Consider the following 21,490-nt stretch of genomic DNA (forward strand, 5'->3'; position numbering starts at 1 on the left):
TGAATGTCCATTGGGCATTATCTGAAGTCCCAAAACATGACAAAGAGTTATAAATCCTTCTTGATTTTCAGGAACTTGCTGTTCTGTCTGCAGGCTCTTTGGAGAACTGGAGTGCTCTTTCTCCATTGGGGAATCCTTAATAATAATAATAATAATAATAATAATAATAATAATAATAATAATAAATAAATAAATAAATAAATAAATAAATAAATAAATAAATAAATAAATAAATAAATAAATGTTTATACATTACTTCAAGCTTACTCACACATCCCAAAATTAGAGTTCCCCTCCCCCCCATAAGAAAGTTACCTGTGTGAACTTGGTTTTCAATGTCTTGGAAAGAGTTTCCACCTCCAATGGAGATCTCTCAATGTGCAGGTTCTCTTTACCACAGTCCCACAGTGGGAAACGCTCAACCACATCCCATGCAAGCTTGTAAATAAGACGCAAAGTAGGCCACGGGTAATCATCAGAACTGGTACTAACATAATGCTTTCTTTGCTTTTTAATGTTGGAGAAGGATGGCCAAGAGGTTCTGTGTTCCTCTTGGGAATCTCTTGGAAAGAGATGGGGAGTCCTGTAGGCCTCTTGGGAAGAGCTAGGAGCATTTTCCATAGTAAAAGGGCCTGTGGTTCCTATTGCTTCTTCCAGTTCTTCAGCACAGTTCCAGTATGGCACCCCTTCTAGAACTGCAGAGCCTTGCTCCATTTCCTACAGCTTCTGGTTATAAAAATTTATAGTCATTCCAAAACACTGCCAGACTGCAAAGTTGAGAGGAAATTCTGTAGGCCTCTCCATTTGGGTCTCAGCTGGCAGCAAAAAAAGTGGGCTTTCCCCCTTCCCCAGAAGCTTAAATGTCTTTCCTGCTTTCCAGGCATGTCCAGACTTGTTCTTAGACTGCCCCCCCCCACACCATTGGTCCCTGGGTTTTGAAACTCCTTCCTATTGGTCCAGTGCAATGGGGGGGGGGGTTTCTTAGAGGGGTCACATGGCAACCTATTTCAGGGGGGAGGCGTAAAAAATGGTGCTCATAGGGGATCCACCACCCCATTGGACCTAGGGTCCAAAGTCATTCCTATAGGTCCAGGGCACCAGAAGAGGTCACTTAATTCCCCTGACCTCTTCCAGGGCAGGGCTCCTGACCCTGGTATTGCCACCTCCAGTCACGTGTGTTTTGAACTCCATGTGCTTCAGATGATTTCTGAAGGTGGGACTATTATACTACTAACATCCAAACTTCACTGGTTTAACAATGCTTGGTGCTTTGCTCTTGAGTAGTGTTCTGGCTCTTTGGCTGGAGCCATTACTAGTTATTGCACCCAATTTGATCAAGCTATTGATCAGAGGTTTTTCAGCAAACTGCTTGTTATACTTTTATCTACCTGTTTTCCCCATTTGATTTAATTCCTTTTGGGTTTAGGTTTTTAAGACTGGTTATATTTTGATTCTTTGCCTGCCTTGTAATGCAGTGGGTTGTCATATCAGATTGCTTACTGATGCTACTGTGATTTTATTTTAAATATGAACCTTTACAGTTCTGTGGTCTCTTGGAAGGAGTGCTTTTTCCCAGACAGTCCCCTCCTGCCTGGTTTTGTTAGCCTGTGTTAATGACAGCAGTTAGATCGACCAGTTCCTTCCACATTCAACAGACGACCTAGTATAAAGGGAGAATGGAGAGCAGGGAAGGGTTCAGGAGTAATAATCAGTGTTGGGAACTCGAGACAGTGACTCGAGTCGCAAAAATGCACGTTTTTCGGTGACTCGGTGACTTGTGAGTTGCATGCATGGAAGATCCTGAAAAAGACTTGCGTCAGCGCCCCCGACTCAGCACTCATCCCCACGCATGCCAACTCGAGTCTGCCTGTGTCTGGGGTGCTTTCTTACTGTTTTCGCTACATGGAAAACCTCATGGGGCCAGCATTCCGACTGCAAGCAGCAGGGAATTCCAGCTGGGAGGCACGAAAGGGTTAATGAATCAGACAGGAGGGAGGAGGCAGGAGTGAGCTCTTTCTCCCCATCTCTGATAGGAAGGAACCAACAATCATTGGACCAACTATGGGCATTCTGATATTTTTATTGGCTGAGGAGGAGCAGCCCAAGGGGTTAGAATTGGCTGCAGAAGCCCAGGGAGGTGGGATCAGACTGTCTTGTCCATCTGTGAAAGAAGCAACGTTCATTGGAAGAAGGGTGTGTTCTCATATTGTCTTTGGCTAAGTGAGGGCAGAAGAAACCATGGGTGTTCTTGCCTTATGACTGGCTGCAGAAACCCAGGGAGGGAGAGGGAGGATTTTTCCCTGGATGAATGAAAGGGGACAGTTCCTAGCCATCCCAGAGAAATTCATGGCATGGCTCCAGCAGGCTCGTTGAATGACTGGCTGCAGTAGGACTACTTCTGAGTAGGGCTGCAAAGGACCAGGTCATCCTGGTAAGCCTTCTGCTCATGACCTCCCTCCCTCTCACAGCTTCTGTTCCAGCTCTCTTGCTGTCCCTCCCGCTCCTCCTTCCTTGTTTGCTGATGGGCAGGGACAGCAAGGGAATGAGTAAAGAGCTCCAACACACACACCTCCCTAGACAGCAGCTGCCCACAGTGGGCTTTTTAAAGGTGGGGCGACTCGAGTCCTTTAGAGTCACTAAAGGGTGACTTGGAGACTCAGAGAATGCCCCATTAAGTTGTGGAAGGCGGGGACTCGGTGACTTGACTTGAGGCAAGCCCCGCTGGGTTTTCCCAATTAACCACTAGATGCTACTCTCCTCTGTCTGCAACCTCCTCCAGCCACCTTTCCCGACATCTTGCAATGACATAATGGCTATTTATTTGGTTCCAAGCTAGGGGTTCCAAGAAATTAAATTTATTCAGTGGGTTGGGTCCAGAGAAGCAGTAAATGGAGTTATGCTCATGCAATGGGATTTTTCCACCCTCTCTGCCATCTCCCACAACCCTGAAAAGCCATTCCAGGTTAGCAGACCATCCCGAATAGCATGGATAGCATATGGAGTGGCTGCAGCAGCAAGAGAAGGAGTGGTGGAAATAAGGTAGCATACGTAAGAAAGAGTACCTGTCTACTCACACAAGGCATCTTTGGATCCAGCACACTGACAGTGCTATCCTTTTTACCATTTCAGTATTGAGCAAGTATAACAGGATGTCTGCATCAGCAGTTTTAGCATGAGGGTGCTTACCATTTTGTATCTAAGGTCTGTCTCTCTTCCATGCATCACTCTGCACTTGCCTAATCAGGTAGTCTTGTAAGCCCCTGTCCCAGAACCCCAGTGCCAACCCATCCAATCAGTCTTCAGTTGCTATTAGTCTCTGGTTTGCCACAGCCTCACTCTCATTTAGTAGAAAACGACTGCAAATAAAGTAGTAGTAAAGGCATTTTACTCCAAATCCACACAGAACATTCCAGTAGAATATCACTAGGGGTTGCCGACCACCCCCTAAATTTACTAGCTTTTTGTTGGTTACATAGTTGTTGGGTGACCTGTACTGTTTTAGATTAAAATAAAGTTAATGGAGGTTACACCAACCTGAGTGATGCCACTGCATTTAAACTGTGTTGTGATTTATTCTGTATGGTTTGGTATGAGAGGAGGTCCATTATGGGGGTGATGAAATGAGCTTTCACACCAGGTGACACAAACCATCGTGACACCTCCAGGATCTCCAGGATGAAGCCATGCTCCCAGGTTTTAACTGTTCCCTCCAGTTTTACCTCCTTTTTCAACTTTTCCTTCTGTCAGCAAGGACCTTGTCCTACCTTTCCAGCACACAGAAGGGCCTATTGGGAAATGTTCCTAAACTCAGTAGTATAGTAGTTCTTGATTGTTGCATAACAATCAAGTTGCGTTTTAGCGGCCATCTTCCAATCCTGTGTTCAGAAGCATTATTAATAGTAGCCTGTGTATTTTACAAGAATGTTTAACTGTTCAATTCTTGAAGAATTCCTGAGTGCATGTCACCCAGGCCAAAGCAACTTCATATTTCCTTTTAATTAATCAATTACTAGTTCTTTGGTGTCACTTCCGGTATGGTTCTTCAGAAGCACTGCTTGCTAACAGAAGAGTGGTTCAGAGGTTGGTGTGTCTCAAATTTTCTGCAGTTAAGATGGATACAAAGGGTTTGTTCAGATCCTTTGAAATTTCCCTGTCTTTTTCATTTTTGTCATCTGATCATCTTATAGCCTCTTTTGCTGATTTTCTGCCTCTGGTATATTGTAGTAATTTGTTTATCTCATTGGCTATTTGAGCTTCAAATTCTGCTGCATTTGTCTTGTGATTGACTTATATTGGCCAGAATGTTTTCTTAATTTGGGTAAGTTTTTGGGTAAGCTTAATTTGGGTAAGCTCAATGCCAGCACTGGGTGTGGTAAACATGCTGTAAGGCACGTCTGCAGCACCTGAGGTGAAGGAGTTGCTGGCACTATGCCTCAGCGCTGAGAGGGAATGCCACAGGAGCACCTGGTGTAAGTCACACAGCTGGGTGGCATGTGGGTTTTCAGGGCAGGGGAGGGTGGGGAGGAGGAGGGACCAATCCAGGAGGGGGTGGGACCAACAGAGCCTGCTCTGCCTGATCCTATCCTCTATGTCTGGCTGTAAAGTCTGACACAGAAGATCTTCAGTCTGCTCTGGCAAAATAGCCAGCTTAGTCCTGTTGCAGGGTCTGCACCCTTAAGGGGGGGCACGACACATCCCATTCTCCCAAGGATACCTCTGGCTGCCTCCAAGGGGCTGTAGGATACAGCAGTTGCCATTTTGGCACCACTTTACCACCAGGGATAGGATTGGGCTGCAAGGGACATGATTGAGACATACAAAATTATGCAGGGGATGGACAGAGTGGATAGGGAGATGTTCTTTACACTCTCACATAACACCAAAACCAGGGGACATCCACTAAAATTGACTGTTGGGAGAGTTAGAACAGACAAAAGAAAATATTTCTTTACTCAGCATGTGGTTGGTCTGTGGAACTCCTTGCCACAGGATGTGGTGATGGTGTCTGGCCTGGACGCCTTAAAAGGAGATTGGACAAGTTTCTGGAGGAAAAATCCATTATGGGGTACAAGCCATGATGTGTATGCGCAACCTCCTGATTTTAGAAATGGGCTATGTCAGAATGCCAGATGCAAGGGAGGGCACCAGGATGAGGTCTCTTGTTATCTGGTGTGCCCCCTGGGGCATTTGGTGGGCCGCTGTGAGATACAGGAAGCTGGACTAGATGGGCCTATGGCCTGATCCAGTGGGGCTGTTCTTATGTAAGTCATGCTCACACTTTCTACAGCTCGAACAATGTTTTTCCAAAATAACAAGTCATAAATACACTTGTCCAATCAGTCACTGTGTAGACAATTTTAGTTGTATAGCAGCCTCAACTAATGAAATAGTTAAACTTACATACTTTAGATTTCAGCCTGTTTGGCCCTAAAGTAATTAGAAAGTTTAAAATGACTTCACAGCTTCATATGGATCAAAACCAGGTTTTCCCTTTGTATGCTTACACATACACATGTGTTTTCAATTAAATAAAAAAGAATGCAAAACACAACCAATCTATATTTAAACCAACATAACAGAAAAGGAACATGTACAATACAAAAACATGATTTCACAAGAAATTAATGGTATATTGAAACCAGCTTAAAATTTTCTCCCTGATCAAAAATACAGGTGGGGGGGGGGTCACCAGCACCCAAAACAAGCTAATCTGTTCCCCTGTATTTTACCAGAATTAAACAAGATTCAACCATGTTTGGGAGACCAGAAGAAGGGCAGTTTAGCTATTGAAGATATTCTGGAGATCAGATATTCTGATTTAAGATAATGGATGGAGGCTGTAATACACTAACCCTAACCCTATACACTTTCCTGGGAGTAAGGCCCACTGAGCACAATGAGACATGGGGCTCAATCCTAAAAAGCCCTAGTGCTGGTGCTAAACTCAAGCACCGATGCAGAGTGTCACAAATGTACTGTAAGGCGAGTCAGCAGCACCCAGGGAGGAGGGGCCACTGGTGCTGGGCCTCTGCATTGTGCAGATGGCCAGCCAGGGCTCCTCCAGCACTGGCCAGTGGTAAGACTTCAAAGTAGGGAGGGAATTGGGGAGTAGGTAGAATAGATTGGAAGAAAGGTGGAGGAGGGAAGGATTGGGCTGGGGGGTGGAGGCGCTGGCAGCCTCTGTTGTCGAATCCTATACACTCTCCCAGCCCAGGCAGCCCAACATGGACCTCCTTGGATCTGCATTCACCTTTGAGTGGGCACAGAACCAAGGAGACCCATTTGTGCTGCATTTGCATTATCCAGGGTAAGGGAGTAAATGCCCCTTTACCCTGAGGAGACCCCCAGTGCCCACAGGATCCCGTTTCACTGCCACAAAAGCCCTGGGAGCTGTTGTGCCACAAGAGCCCTGGGAGCACCTGGCTTAGAACTGAGCTGTTACTTAATAGGCATGCATAGAATTGCACTGGGAAGGTACATAGTTTAAGGAGGTGAAAAATAAAACTCATTTTAGATAATAGGAAACTACATTAGTGGTGCCTTTGGTCTTGGAAATTCAGGAAAGAATTTTGGAATGTTGTTGGGACATCTTTAATTTTCCTATTCATAGCAAATATTGATATAAATTTAGACTTGTGCAATCAGTGGATAAGGTGGAATGCAAAACATTCAAGAACACATCAGCTTTACTGATGTTGAGCAGTATTCCAACCACTGTGGTAATGATCTAACAATGCTCCTGAAATAGTATGTCTGTTGGGCATTATTATTCTTGTTCTAATGTAGCATGCATGCTATTTTTATATAGTTGTTTAGTAGAAATTTTCTTCCTTGAGTTCTTGGTATGAATTGTCAGTGCTATACCTCAACTCAAATCCATGGGAGCAGGAGTATATTCCTCACAGTGTCAGTTTTCAGTTCCCTGAGGCTACAGTCCTATGCATACTTTCCTGTTAGTAGGCGATATTGAACACAATGGGGCCTATTTCTGAGTAGACCTGCATAGGATTGGGCTGTGAGTAGCTTATGATTGATCAAGATAGCAGGTGTGTGAAAAACTCATCTACTGGAAACCCAAAGTACCAATGACTACATTGCAAAATGGGTTTACAATACAGTCAGCCAACACCTCAAGCAAAAGTCATGTTTCAGAGTCAGTGTGTAATGTTCAAATCATGTGAATTCAAAATTACCTTGAAAATTATCTGACAAATATGTACTGTCTCTTTAAAAATTACAAGAAGCAGGCAGGAACTGAAACAGACTGAGGAACAGCAGTTTCATTCACCAATCTCATGCTCACTAGACATACCTCCAGTATTGCAAGATTTTGTTATCTTTTAAAAATTAACATTCATAATTCATACAGTAGGTAATATAAACCAGGATACCTGAGACCATTTTAGAAAGGTTTCCATCTCCTTACACAGGATAATAATGGATAAAAATTGCACGAAGACTGAATCTCCAACAGCAAGACATGGATAAAAAATATTTGAAAGTTCTCTGTAAAAAATGTGTAGATAAAAGTTTCTGAAAAATGTTTATATATGTGCCTCACAATTCTGTTCACTTTTCTTCTTTGCCAGAGTGCTGTTCACTGCAAAGTTTCTACAACTGGCCTGTCATTTCAAATCTTCATAGCAACACTTCAGGGTTTAAAACTGATTCAGACACACAATTTTTAACCATTTGAGAAGCAAGCATAGAAGAACAGTCCTGATTTTTCTTCTTTTTCAAGCAGTTTCCTCATAAGCTCACATCTGCTATAAAAAACCTGGAACAAGAATAAGGATTTAGGAGTTACTCAAAACTCAGGTGTGGTATAGTAGAGATAATCTGCTAACCTTGGCTATAGGGAACAGGTTCAAATCTTTTGCACACTGAGCTCCCAATCCTATCCAACTTTTCAGTACAGCTGCATACAGCTGCAACACCATCCCAAAGTAAGGGGGAAAAGTTTCCTTGCCTTGAGGAGGCCTCCACAATTGCCTCCCCACCACACTAAAGACAAAGATAGAGAGATGAGTGGATGGGGTCAACAAAGGGGGTACGTTTGGCAGCAGTGGAACTGGCAATTGTTCTCCTAACTACTACTACTCCCCACTGTAGGATGCAGCAGTAGCCATTTTGATGCCGCTGCATCAGCGAGGGTGGGGGGAACAGGATTGGGATCTTAGGGCCCAATCCTATCCCATTTTCCTGCTCCAGTGAAGCCATTATGCAGCCCCATGGTAAGGGAACACATGTTGCCATACCTTGAGGAGGCCCAAGTGACTGTCCCTCCACCACAGGATGCAGTGCACACCCCGCTGGCACAGCTGCACCAGCACTGGAAAATGGGATAGGATTGGACCCTCAGTCTTTGAAATGTTTTATTGCAGTGTTCTTCAACCTTGTGGTCTGGATTCCAACACAGTCACAAAGCCACAGTCGTGGGGTCACAGCAACTTATAGGAATGAAAAAGTTTGAAGACCACAGGACTAGAGCACCACCATGTAAAGGGGAAGGCATCTGGTGTACCTCATCGGGTACCAGGAGATTGTGTCCTAGTCCTGCTCATGTACTTAGCGACTGGCTAAAACAGCTTTCATTAGTACCAGGTTTCATGGTACCTTTTTCTGCTCTTTCTATAAGAATATTTGGTTACAGTGAAAAGTGCTGGGAGGCCATTGCAAAGACAGGGAGTAAGTGGTAATGGGAATAGGGGTAGGAGGATTGGATCTTGGGAGTGGGGTGGGATAGACAGTGGCTTCTCCAGTCTCATACTTTATTTATATACTGGAAACATGGCACAAAAAAGGTTGAAGACCGCTGTTTTATAGTAAAGGTGCCAAACACAAGGCCCACAATCTGGTATGGCCCACAGAAGTTCTTTATCTGGCCCAGGTAGTAACTGGGCTCTTTCAATACTCTCCTTTCAGCAGTCCTGCTTGAGGCTCTGGGAGGAAGAGATGGAAGGAGGCCTCTGAAGGTAAGGAACAATACTAGGGAAGGAGTGGACCATGGGGGGGGGGGAGAAGGAGATGTTGAGAAGGTGCTGGGAAAGCCCAATTATCATGCAGAATTTCAGCAGTGCTGCTTCTGCTGTAATTTCACAGGGCACTTCTCAGATGTGGATGCTATGTACTACATAATTGTTTTGTATAATTTGTTTGGTAGCATATTTTTTGTAGCATATATGTACATAGAAAAATGTTATGATTTGTTGGGATATTGCTGCATGAGACTCTTTCAGTACCTGGAAATACCTCTGTACATGTCTTTTTGCACTTAAAAAATTGGCAACAATTCCAAGAGTTGACAGAAGGTCTGGTGATGATTCACATACTCTGACCAATAGATGCCTGCCACGGCCATCTTGTTCCCCAACATGATGGAAACTTGCAGACCCCCCCCCCTTTTTCAGAGCTTGCTTCAGGACATTAAAAATGATGCATTTTCAACATAGTGAAGGTACTTTCAAATAACTTCAAGAATCTAACATCAAGAAGAAACGAAGTGTAAAGAGAGTTGGTATTTACCTTCCAGAATTTCCAGGACATCGTGGGGTACCTCTTCCTTGAAACACTCAAGACACTGATATAAACTTTGAGCTGTTCCATTATTCTGCTCAGAATCCCTCCATTTCTGCAACATCATGAATCTATACATACTAGAATCTTCTTCTTTTGCTCCAGATATTTCATCAATAACTTTAGAGGTCAATTTAAGACATCCAATGCCAATTATTTTCCAGTTTTTACCCATTTTCCTTGCAAGGGTCATCAGTTGCTGATCAGTTAAAACTGGATTAGGTTTATTTCCATCTAAAAGCATGGAAACATAAATGAATTATATCGTTATTGCTTTTAATTAGTTAACACTACAGTTAAAGCTAGTGCTAAAGAAACAGTAGAAAATCCAAAACATCTTTACCAAAGACAACTCAATACCTATAGCCATATTCTTATGGAAAGATTCATTTGAAATTGCACATTTATTAATGATGTTACAATGGTGATGAGTGGATATTTGGGTATCTGACAGGTAGAGATGTGATTTTTTGGTGATAATGAAATAAAAAAACATAACACTGCTTTCTGCACTTCTCATTTTTGTAAAAAAAAAACAACAACAAAAAACTAACACCCAAATCTGCAAAAAAGCAAAAACACCTCTACATATTGGTCACTGTAGGTTGGTTGGGCTGGACTGGGGGAGTACATGGGTAATGACTGTGGTTGCATCTGCTTATATCATCTACCTAGTACACTTTTAAAGTGATTATAATTTGTAAGTTTAATTTATAAAAATGTGCCCCTGGAATGAAAACACATAACACCACTTTCTCCACCTTGGGGAAAAAATGAAATCTGCAAAAAAATAAAAACATTTAAAAACACCTCTACTGGCAGGTCATGGCAGAAAAATGAGGCAAGATCACCTGCACATTTTCACAATACGTTTTATGTTAGGACTGAAATTACAGTGCTGTTTTCACGATATTGAAAGATCCGTTTACACAACTATCAGCAGTTAACCCAGGTGCTCACTTCACCCACTGCCTTATTTGTATTTTTAAATGGTGAATTTGAGATTGAATGGAGTTGAAGTCAGCAAACCACAGAAGGTTCAGAATTGCTTATTTTATTGCAGTGTTTATGATTATGCAGATAGAAACTGTCTTATTCTTTCTGGTGGGGGTAGTTTCCAAGGACCTACAAAGAAGCTGAGGATTGCTAGCAACGGGGCCACTGCTAGCCCATATGGCACATTTCTGCAAATTAGAAAAAGGCACCACTTCCTCCCTGCTGGAAGTGACAATCCATTGGCATACTTTCTCCTTCCAATATGAATGGTACCCACTTAGATCTGATGGCCTTGTGCAGTGCACACAACTGTACACAGCAATGAGGTAAAGCTGAAATCACTCAACTTCCTTGTTCCCATACATAGGACTTGTAACCAGAGATCTCTCATTGCCTGTTTTTTGCTGAAATAGCTAAACTATGTTATCTATTATATAGCTATTATATAAGCTATTTTATTTTTAATGGCAAAATAATTGATATTTTGCTATTTTAGGAAAGGAAGAAAAACAGAGGGCTCTTCTTTCCAATCCCCCAACCCTGCTGAATATGGAAGCAATACAATTACAGCACATTCTCGCAGTTGTTTCATTCAACATCATTTCATTGTAAAGTTGGTCAGTGTTCTCAGTCTACTGACCTCTGCATCCTCCGTGGTTGCACATGGTAGGGCTACCAGAAGCCACTTCCAGGTTGTGCCAGGTTCACAACCCACCATCTTGGCCTTGATGCACCCCAGAATGCTTTGTGGGTACTTCTGCAAGGCATTCTGAAATACGACAGTGCTTTGTGGTGCGATAGGAAAGCACTCAACGAGCCCATCACTTGAGAGTGTTTGAGCCTACCTATGGTAAAGCCGGTTTTGTTCTAAATAGAGGTGTTTGAAAACTGTGTTATTTACTCAGAAGCAAACTCATTGGGTTCTGTAAGGCTGTAATCCTAACTTACCCACCATAAACAAACACCTCTAGTTATAAGTCATTTCACTTAGTTTCCAAAAACCTATTGACAACTTTAAGTGAGGACTTGCTGTATCTAGACCTGAAAGAGAAGACATTCAACATAAAGGCACAGGAAAAAAAAATACTCTTCTCAGTCTCCCAAATACAACTTTTTGTTTTCATTTTATAATAATAAGTACAGCGAGATAATCACAACTTCAGACATCTCTGCATTTTATTCGAGCTTCAATGTTACTTATCAAAGTTGACTTTTCTGTTAGGACTCCTTTAATCATGTCAATATTTGTAAAAATAGCTCCCTCTAGTGGACACCTACAGGTACAGTAATATTGCACTTGCCCAGGCAAATTATTTTTTGCACATTTCAAAACAAGTATTCCGGAACATTTAGCAAATACAAACTCGTGATTTTTCCAGCTTTAAAGGAACAGAGAATGAAAGGATTAAACACATTACTAGATGCTTATTTTCTTTCATTATGCAGAATTCTTTACCTGAAGTATCATTGCCCTTCAGCCGTTTATTGTAGAGTTCCTCTTCTGAATGACTGCTGCTGGATTTTCGTCTTCTGATGCCTGTGAAATGCATGGCAAGGGACACATATTATGATGTGCAATTTGTTTTACCTTCTAAGTGTAACTATAAGGACTTGGGTTCAAAGTCCGCATAAGCTGAATCCACTTTGGGTGCCTTTCAGGGAGAAAGGTGGAATATGAATTGAGTAAGTAAAGAGCCCTATACTGCTCTGGGCCAGGGTATCTTAGAGACCGCCTACTTCCTCACAATACGGCTCGTCCTCTTAGGTCGGGGTGCTCACACTTTTTTGGCTGGAGAGCTACTTTGAAACCCAGCAAGGCCCGGAGATCTACCAGAGTTTTTTTACAATGTTCGCGCCATCATAACATATAACACTTATGTGTACAATGTATGTTGGTGTACCTTGCATAACTGCATGAGCCAATATTGCACAACACAACATAATTAACTATAAACATTTTTTGTAATTACTTGAGTTTACTTTGATGACTTGCACTGAAGTGAATCAGCCAAGGATGCATAGTCCGGACAGTAGCTGCTGACAGCCAGCCTCAAGCACACTTCCAAATGTTCATCAGTCATGGTGGAAGGGTACTTGGACTTAATGATCTTCATGTAGGAAAAGGCTGACTCACATAAATAAATGGAGCCCTTCCTGCCTCAGGTGCTCTTATATCCCTGAGGGCCCTATTGCCTTCAAGTGGCTGCAGCTGTGCAGCACACTCTGCTGGATGTCCAGGCCTTACCCTTAAAGGGACCACTGCTGACACCACATCTACCTCCTCACCAGATCTTCCTCCGTTCCAATACAAGTGGGGGGGGGGGAGCAGATCTCTATACAGACCAGTGCAAAAACAGGGGAAAGGTGTGAGGCAGGGAAGATCTCTATAGAGACATCACAGCAAGACCAGTGCAAAACCCCTTGCACACAGAACCAACAGATGGAAGTTGGGGGGGGGGCAGATCTCCATACATACCAGTGCAAAAGCAGGGGAAAGGTGTGGGGGAGGGAAGATCTCTGTATAGACATCACAGCAAGACCAGTGCAAAACCCCTTGCACACAGAACCAACAGATGGAAGTTGGGGGGGGGGCAGATCTCTATACATACCAGTGCAAAAGCAGGGGAAAGGTGTGGGGGAGGGAAGATCTCTGTATAGACATCACAGCAAGACCAGTGCAAAACCCCTTGCACACAGAACCAACAGATGGAAGTGGGGGGGGGGCAGATCTCCATACATACCAGTGCAAAAACAGGGGAAAGGTAAGTCAGCCCCAGTAGAGTCAATGCGGCTCACTCCCAGGGATGCGTGGACAGGAGAAAAGCCTGCCAGCGGTTCCTCTCCCAGGGAGGAGCCTGCCAGGTGCTCACTCCCTTGGCTCACTCCCTAGGCTCCCTGGACTCACTCCCTAGGCTCCCTGGACTCACTCCCTGGGCTCGCTCCCTGGGCTCACAAGCCTGCCAGGAGCTCACTCCTAGTGATGCATGGACGGGAGAGAAGCCTGCGATCGACTCATTTCGACTGGAAGCTCGCGATCGACATAATGAGCACCCCTGTCTTAGGTCATCAGAGAAGGCCTTTTTACAAGTGCCGCCACCTAAGGAGGTACGTGGGGCGGCGGCAAGAAATAGGGCCTTCTCAGTAGTGGCACCAACGTTATGGAACTCCCTTCCCCTTGACTTGAGAATGGCTCCCTCTCTTGAGACTTTTCGGCGAGGCCTGAAGACCCTTCTGTTTAAACAAGCCTTCTGAGTTCATGGCCTTTTTAACATCTTTTAGTATTTTTTACAGGCCTGATTCCTCTATGATCTGCTGCTTTATGCTCTTTTTATCTGACTACTGTTTTTATGGTATCTTTTAATGTGTTTTTAATATGTTTTTTATCTGTTGGTTAAATTATGTTTTTAATCTGTTTTTAACATGTTGTAAGCCACCCTGGGTCCCTTTTAGGGAGAAGGGCGGGATATAAATAAAGTTTATTAATTATTATTATTATTATTATTATTATTAAATAAATTTATGGAGCCTTTCAATTTCCCTCTTATTTGCAGCCTCCTGAAAAGCACTTTTAGAGTCAAAGAAAATAAAGCCTACCATATTTATCTGAAAATATTTGATTGTTACTTAAGCCATTTCTGCCCAATGTAGCATATACGCAACAGGGACCAAATGTGTACACTTGTGGGTCAGGTAGAAATGGGTTAAGAAAAGATACTTAACTACCTAGAGCAGTGGTTGCCAAACTTGTGACCACTGTGTTGTGCTAAAAGTGTCCCTGTTTGGGCCAGTGCTTACTGTTCCCCCACGTGGCTCAGAAGAGACCCCTCCATCTTCATCATTGTAAGCTCTGGGCAGTTGCATCTGTAGCCCACTGTCCCAGTAGGCTTCACACCTAGATTTCTGGGTAGATGGCGACTGCCCAGATGGTCATGCAACAAAGATGAAGGGGTTTCTTGCAAACAGTGCAGTGGAACGGTAAGCACTGCTCACATCGGGAAGGGATTCTGCGTCATGCCAGATCCGATCCACAGGTCGTGGTTTGGCAGTCACTGACTTAGAGGAACGCAGAAAGCAGAACTGGACTGTCCTACTTTGTATAACTAATGGAAAAATGATTTTAAATAACGTTCTTGCAGTATCTGTGGATCTTAGATTGCAAATAATTCAACAAAAATTATTTTCAGGGTGTACTGGACAACACAATGTCTTTGTAGTAAAGGGTTAATTAAAGAATCGAATGCTGGCATTACAATATGCTGAATGTGACATTTACACACATGATGTGGTCTTGTTTAGTAATCTGATTTTTCTGGAAAGAAGTTGTTAATTATCTAATCCTATTCCCTTCTCCCTCTGCAGGCATAACTAGCATTGTGCCAGTGGAGGTTGCTTTCCAGAAATGGCACAGATCTGAGTAGATCCATTGGGACTGCTGCGGCTCTCCCCAGAGTAAGGTGAATTTTTTCTCCTTGCTTCAAGCAAAGCCTCAGCCAGTCCCTATGGGTCTATTCAGATCTGTGCCATTTCTGGAAAGCAACCTACATAATAATAATATACATTCATAATATCTACATTCAGCACATTATAATGCCAGCCTGCTTGTTCCAGTGCAAGCCCATGTTATACTGCAACAATCATTTATGCTTGTGGATATGTACATTCTTTTGAATTATCTAGCTGTAGCATGGAAGTTAACAGAGGAATAGTGAAAATGAACTCAGTGCCTGTAGCAGTTTAGATTGCTACAGATTTTTCTTTGTGTTTTTTTGTATGTAGCACTAATGTTATGTGTATAAAAATTTTGCTCTTTTTTCCCCATTTCTATTTTCTCTCTTTTTCAGTTGATTGTATTTTTTTCCTGTCTCACTAATAAAGGGTGGAAAGAAAAAAAGAAAGAAAACCTGCTGTAAAGTTAAAGGGATGGTCCTGAGCAGCTTTTGTGAGAAAAATGGGAGGAAGGCCTGCAGATGGAGGGAAATCTGTGACCCCTCAATGAGCAAAAGTGCCACCGGCTTATACAGCAGATATCAGCTTGATACAAGCAGATCCAGGTTGATGTCAAATGTCAAAGTTGTTTGAATAATCCCATTGGGTACTTCTGTACAAGTTACAGTAAAATGAATGGAAAATATACAAACTAATTCCATTCACATCCAATAGTACTGCACACAAGAGAAGTTTCCACCAGATTGTTTTTAATACAACTTACTGTTAACACGTTTTTTCTTCTCATTGTCATTCTGGTTATGTTGTTTCCAGTCACCTGTTAAATGGAAAATGTTTTTGAAAGAAAATGAGAACGTAAAGTACCATAATCTACACTGCTAACAAAAATCTTACATTTCTCACACCAAGAAAGTATGAGTTTCTTTCCCCTTTTCAGCAAAGTATGAACAAAACAAGTCAAAATGTGAGTTTGCAAATTATCTGTGCTCCCCGACTAAAGATGCATCAGCTCCCTGACTGTATCGCCAGCCAGGGACAGAAACAATTTATATTCATTTTAGAATCTCCATTACATTTATTTTGGAGTTATCTTGCTACTACTTTAAGGGGACCAGCTAAGCTGTCCACCAACCCAGAGACCAGCTAAGCTGTCCACCAACCCAGTCAGTCCTTCACTATATCTGCTGGCCCCTCCCTCCCCACTCAGGTTAGCTAGGAGGTATGCAGTGTTGGGGGATGAAGAGCCTCAGGGCAACGGGGTTTCCAAGCCACTCCTGAAGATAACATCTCTGCTTTAAACTATTTTCATATGTTTTGAACATTAATATTTAATTCAATGACCATGAGCCAAAGATTATCATGGTCCAAAGTTCATGATTCATTCACATGCTATGTGTGCAGTCAAAACTGCCTTCCCAACATCCACATTAACATAAGAACATAAACTGTGGATACCAGTTTATAACATAACATCAATGCCCAATGGAAAGCTAAATGGGCAGTCAAACGCCCAGAAACGGGTAGATATATAGATGATCCTCCACTTAAGGTGCCAGGTTTCAACTTACCTCATCAGCACTGGAAAACTTTGAATAGAATTATTATTATTAATTATTAACAGTATTTATATACCACTTTTCAACTAGAAGTTCACAAAGCGGTTTACAGAGAAAAATCAAATAACTAAATGGCTCCCTGTCCCAAAAGGACTCACAATCTAAAAAGATGCAAATGAATACCAGCAGACAGCCACTAGAACAGACACTGCTGGGGTGAGGTGGGCCAGCTACTCTCCCCCTGCAAAAAAAAGGTAGAATCCGTACCCTACATGGTGTTTATCAGAACTCAATGTTCAAATGGGGGCTAGTATCTACCCTTCAGTGTGAACCTTGCGGGTTCTCCCACCAAACCATGTACCACATTGTGTCTGGCTGCAAACTGAGGGCGTATACTGGCCCATGGTCTGACTTTTTCTATAAAGGTTACTCTGTCCTTGAATGGCTGCATGAACTGGACATTGACATTTGATCTAGTCTAACTGATATACAAGTCTGTGTATTATATGCCATATGCTAAATAAATAAATAAATGTGGATACCAGGGATGCCCCACCGCCTTTCAGAGGCTCTTCTGAGCCCCATGGGGGCCGTAAGCATTTAAGCTTAAAAACGTCACTTCCTATTTTTTTTTTAACTGAAAATGACATTTTTATGCCTTTAAAAGGCATTATGAGGGTCAATGAAGCCCCAGAGGCTGTGTGGAGATGGGGAGGCCCTGCATCTGTGGATAAGTGAATCCACTGATACGGGATCCGCAGATAGGCCCCCCCCCATAGTTTATAGCTCTATGGATACTTTGAGGAAGCAGGTTTTGAACAAGAATATATAAAAAAAAAACTCCACACATCTCACCCACACCATGGCATTCCTGGGGGGCACAGTACTAAGTTTTGCCAGGGCACCTCAATGTGCTGTGTAAGTGGCCCATCCTGCTCGCTGTCAGAGCCACTCCGGGCAGCGAGAGCAAAGCAAAATAGTTTCTATGGTGAAGGGCCACTTACACTGCACATTGAGGTGCCCTGCAAAACTTAGCACTGTACTCCCCTTCTGGGAATACCACTGCATCCACAGAATGTGTGTGTGTGTGTGTGTGTGTGTGTGATGCTTGCACTTTCAGACATGTTACAACACATTGGCGACAATTCACCACTGAATTAAGTTAGACATCTCAGTTAAATCAATGGAACTTAAGTGTATCATATTGTGACTAATGAATACTTACATTCTCTTAGCTTTGCCTTCCAAACAATTTCTTCAGATTCTAATTCCAGTAAAGACAATGTAAGTTCCATTGGCTGTTCCAAGTATACCTCAATGTAACTTTTCACTTTTAGGAGAGAATCATCAACAAATTCAATTTCCTAGAAGTAACATCAAAGCATTAAAAGCCCGAACTATTCATTACAAGTATCAAAGCAAACTATTTTTTTAGCTAAGCTCTCCCAAAATGAATCTCATTGCATGTATATAATGATTTTTAAATGTTCCAAGACTCTATTATAATAAAGTCTGCCCTAACATCAGAAGTGTAAGTCTTAACATACTCTTCTTCTACAAAATGGCATGCATGTTGACAAGTCAATTATCAAAATATGCAGAACATACCTCAGGGGTTATTTCAGCTTCTGGGTCACTAATTAATCTGTATTTCTTTCCACTTTGGAGTAATTTCTGACATGGGGGTTTCTCAATTTTAATGAATTTCTTGCCAGAATGTTTTATAGCTTTTGAGACATCCTAAAATTAAAACAAAACATTTTAATTGTAAATGTCTGATTCAAGAAATAAAATCTACATCTCTACTATATGTGATATCTCCTCTATATCAAACTTCTTTAATCTACTGAAACTAGGATTCACTGATCCCCAACATATGATTTTTTGGGAGCAAACCTATCCTGTGCTGGAACAGGAAAGCTGGGAAGTTTGTGCTTTACCCAGCACAGGATAGGGGCCAAAAGCAGCGCAGCCAGAGGCAAGGGAAAAATTTTCCCCTTACCTCTGGAAAAGGTGCCCTTTCCCCTATGGGTCTCCTCAGACTTGCACCATCTCCTGAGGTGGCACAAGTCCAAGGACAGCGGAGTAGCTTCAAAGCACTCTGATCTCCCCGGGAATGGGGGCTGGGATCTGGCATAACTGCCGGATTCCAGCCCCATCTCCCACTCCCTGCCCACCCCTGCCCTCCACCCACCCAGGAACGCCACCCTCCTGCCTCCTCCCCACCCACCCCCACCTACCTCAGAGCATTGCATCGGCTCAGCCGGGTCAATGCAAGCCTCAGTGCCTCCGTCAGCATGGAGGCTTGTTCCAGCCTCTGCATGCCAGCCTAACCGACTCCCAAGGAGGCGCAAACATGCCTTATGGCATGTTTGCAACCCTCCTGGGCCAGCGTGAGGGATCTGCCCCGGCCCAAGTGAAGGGCTGGATTGTGCCCTTAGTCATATGAATTGTCAAGTAAGCCCTAGGTTATTGTTTAGCAGGAATGTAGAAATGCTACTGGTCTAATATTCTCCTAACAATGTGCAGAACTCAGCTGGATGCTTCACTATAGCATGACAGTGCTGTTTGATCAACCAGGAGCTCCACAGTTGTGATCCTAAGCAATTATGTCCTGCTGAAATCAATGGGACCAAATAAACATGCTCAAGAACAGTATATCAACCAGCAATTCACAAACCGTAGTACGCAGAGTCCCTGTGGTTGAGTCTTCAGGCTGTTAGCACTAGAATGAACAACTATTGGAAAAACAAATGTTTCAGCCAGGGCTTGTGGGTCTTTCTTCAGTTTTCTGCTATGCAAGTGGATTATTTTACCTCTAATTGCAGCAAGTTGTAGTCTGGATTTTATTCATCACAAAAATGTGTGGCTAGTACTGCTTGTTAACAGAAACTTGTAACCACATGAAATAGCTGTACACTTTAATGAACACAGTACTTTCTGTACAGACTCCGCCACCTAAACAGCCCCAAGACTCCATTCAGACATTTTTTGTTTCGAGAGGTGACTGTTCAAATGGACTCTGGAAATATTACTATTTTGGAAGCAAATGCAATATTATTTATGTTTATACGTATATTCAAGATTCGCCAAAAAAGATGACCTCACCTTTATAAATGAGTCATTGTTACTAGCCACATACACACGAAATGACATGGAAGGGTGATCATTGACAACTTTGTATAAAATAACAACCCCGTGGTAATACACTGGACCATTTTCCTGGACAACTGGTCCAACAGGAGACAGTGAGCTCACTTGCCATTTGACATGGGTAGCCGAATGATCAACAGAATGTTCTAATTCTGCACCATTGTTTTTGAAATGGAACACCCTGAAGGTCATGTCAGATAAATGATCTGCAAAGAAACATCAAAATATTAACATTCCAAAAATGTGTCACAGTAGAGTTATAAGTGTGCTTAAATTCACTGGACAGTCCTTACCATTCAGGCAGAGGGTGTGTGGAAACTGAATGGATGTAAGAACTGAAGGCGATGCACATTTGACATCAAATATTGGGCCCCCAACAATCCACGGACCTTTAACAAAAGCAGCATACTTGCTCCAAGACAAAAGGGAATATTCAATGATAGCAGCTTTGGAAACTTCGAAGACTAAGCCTGTGATAGCACACTCATAAAGTCCTTCAGTATCTAGCTTCAACCTATATGAGACATACACAATACACAAAGTACAGCTTTAATTGCATGACACATAATTTTATATTTAGGAAATCATGCGATTTCCCCCCCCCCCACTTTTCCTCCTCTATATCAAACTTTTATCTCCTCTATATCAAACTTCTTTATCTACTGAAACTAGGATTCACTGATCCCCAACATATGATTTTTTTGGGAGCTATCCTATCCTGTGCTGGAACAGGCAAGCCAGGAGGTTTGTGTTGTACCTAGCACAGGATAGGGGCCAAAAGTGGCGCAGCCAGAGGCAAGGGGAAAGGGCAAGGGCGCCCTTTCCCCTATGGTCTCCTCAGGCTTGCACCAGCTCCTGAGGTGGTACAAGTCCAATGACAGCGGAGTGGCTTCAAGACACTCTGATCTCCCCGGGAATGGGGGCTGGGATCTGGCATAACTGCCAGATCCCAGCCCCACCTCCCACTCCCCGCCCGCCCTTGCCCTCCACCCGCCCAGGAACGCCACCCCCCTCCCACTCCCACCCCACTCCCCTTCCACCTACCTCAGAGCCTTGCGTCAGCTCAGCCGGGCCAATGCAAGACTCAGTGCCTCTGTCATCATAGAGGCTTGTTCCAGCCTCTGCATGCCGGCCTAACCGACTCCCAAGGAGCCACAAACATGCCTTATGGCACGTCTGCAACCCTCCTGGGCCAGCGTGAGGGATTTGCGCCGGCCCAAGTGAAGGAATTGTGGATTGAGCCCTTAGTCATATGAATTGTCAAGTAAGCCCGAGGTTATTGTCTACCAAGAACGTAGAAACGCTACTGGTCTAATATTCTCCTAACAATGTGCAGAACTCAGCTGGATGCTTCACTATGGCATGACAGTGGTGTTTGATCAACTTACTTATCCCTCCAAACATACATCTGAAAAATATATGAATGGAAGACTGATGTGGACACAGCTCTTCCACAGCACAACAAGAACTGTATCCTCTGTAGACCTTTCCCTTTGGTCAGCAATGCTGCTCTGTTTGCAAACAGGGCATAAGAGCAAAGAGAGTACATTATAACGTGAATGCCAATAAAAGGGGTGAAGGGAGATTGTGTGTCCGTGCATGCACACACTGCCTGGCATTGGCAAGACTGGCATGGAGGAGAGCTGATGTGTGCCCACACACATTGGCAGAAGGCAGCACATCAAATGCAGTTTCAAGAAGTTAATGAGCTTGGGCTGTCCCTGCAGTAAGATCTGAAGGTGTTTCAGTGATATCCATTTTCT

General features: G+C 43.2%; 1 protein-coding gene across 1 annotated transcript; it reads right to left on the bottom strand.

Annotated features, from left to right (window-relative positions):
- Nucleotides 1-7,690: 7,690 nt before the first annotated feature.
- On the bottom strand, nucleotides 7,691-21,276 carry LOC136645302 (NACHT, LRR and PYD domains-containing protein 1b allele 2-like). The gene is made up of 9 exons (XM_066621536.1): nucleotides 21,134-21,276; nucleotides 20,021-20,241; nucleotides 19,683-19,933; nucleotides 18,183-18,314; nucleotides 17,800-17,938; nucleotides 15,782-15,835; nucleotides 12,029-12,109; nucleotides 9,526-9,810; nucleotides 7,691-7,777 (listed from the first exon to the last, which is right to left on the bottom strand). The coding sequence occupies exons 1-9, from the start codon at nucleotides 21,274-21,276 to the stop codon at nucleotides 7,767-7,769; spliced, it is 1,317 nt and encodes a 438-aa protein (XP_066477633.1). The 3' UTR covers nucleotides 7,691-7,766.
- Between the last annotated feature and the right edge of the window lie 214 nt (nucleotides 21,277-21,490).

This window comes from Tiliqua scincoides, chromosome 3, assembly GCF_035046505.1.
Source record: "Tiliqua scincoides isolate rTilSci1 chromosome 3, rTilSci1.hap2, whole genome shotgun sequence".
NCBI lineage: Eukaryota > Metazoa > Chordata > Lepidosauria > Squamata > Scincidae > Tiliqua > Tiliqua scincoides.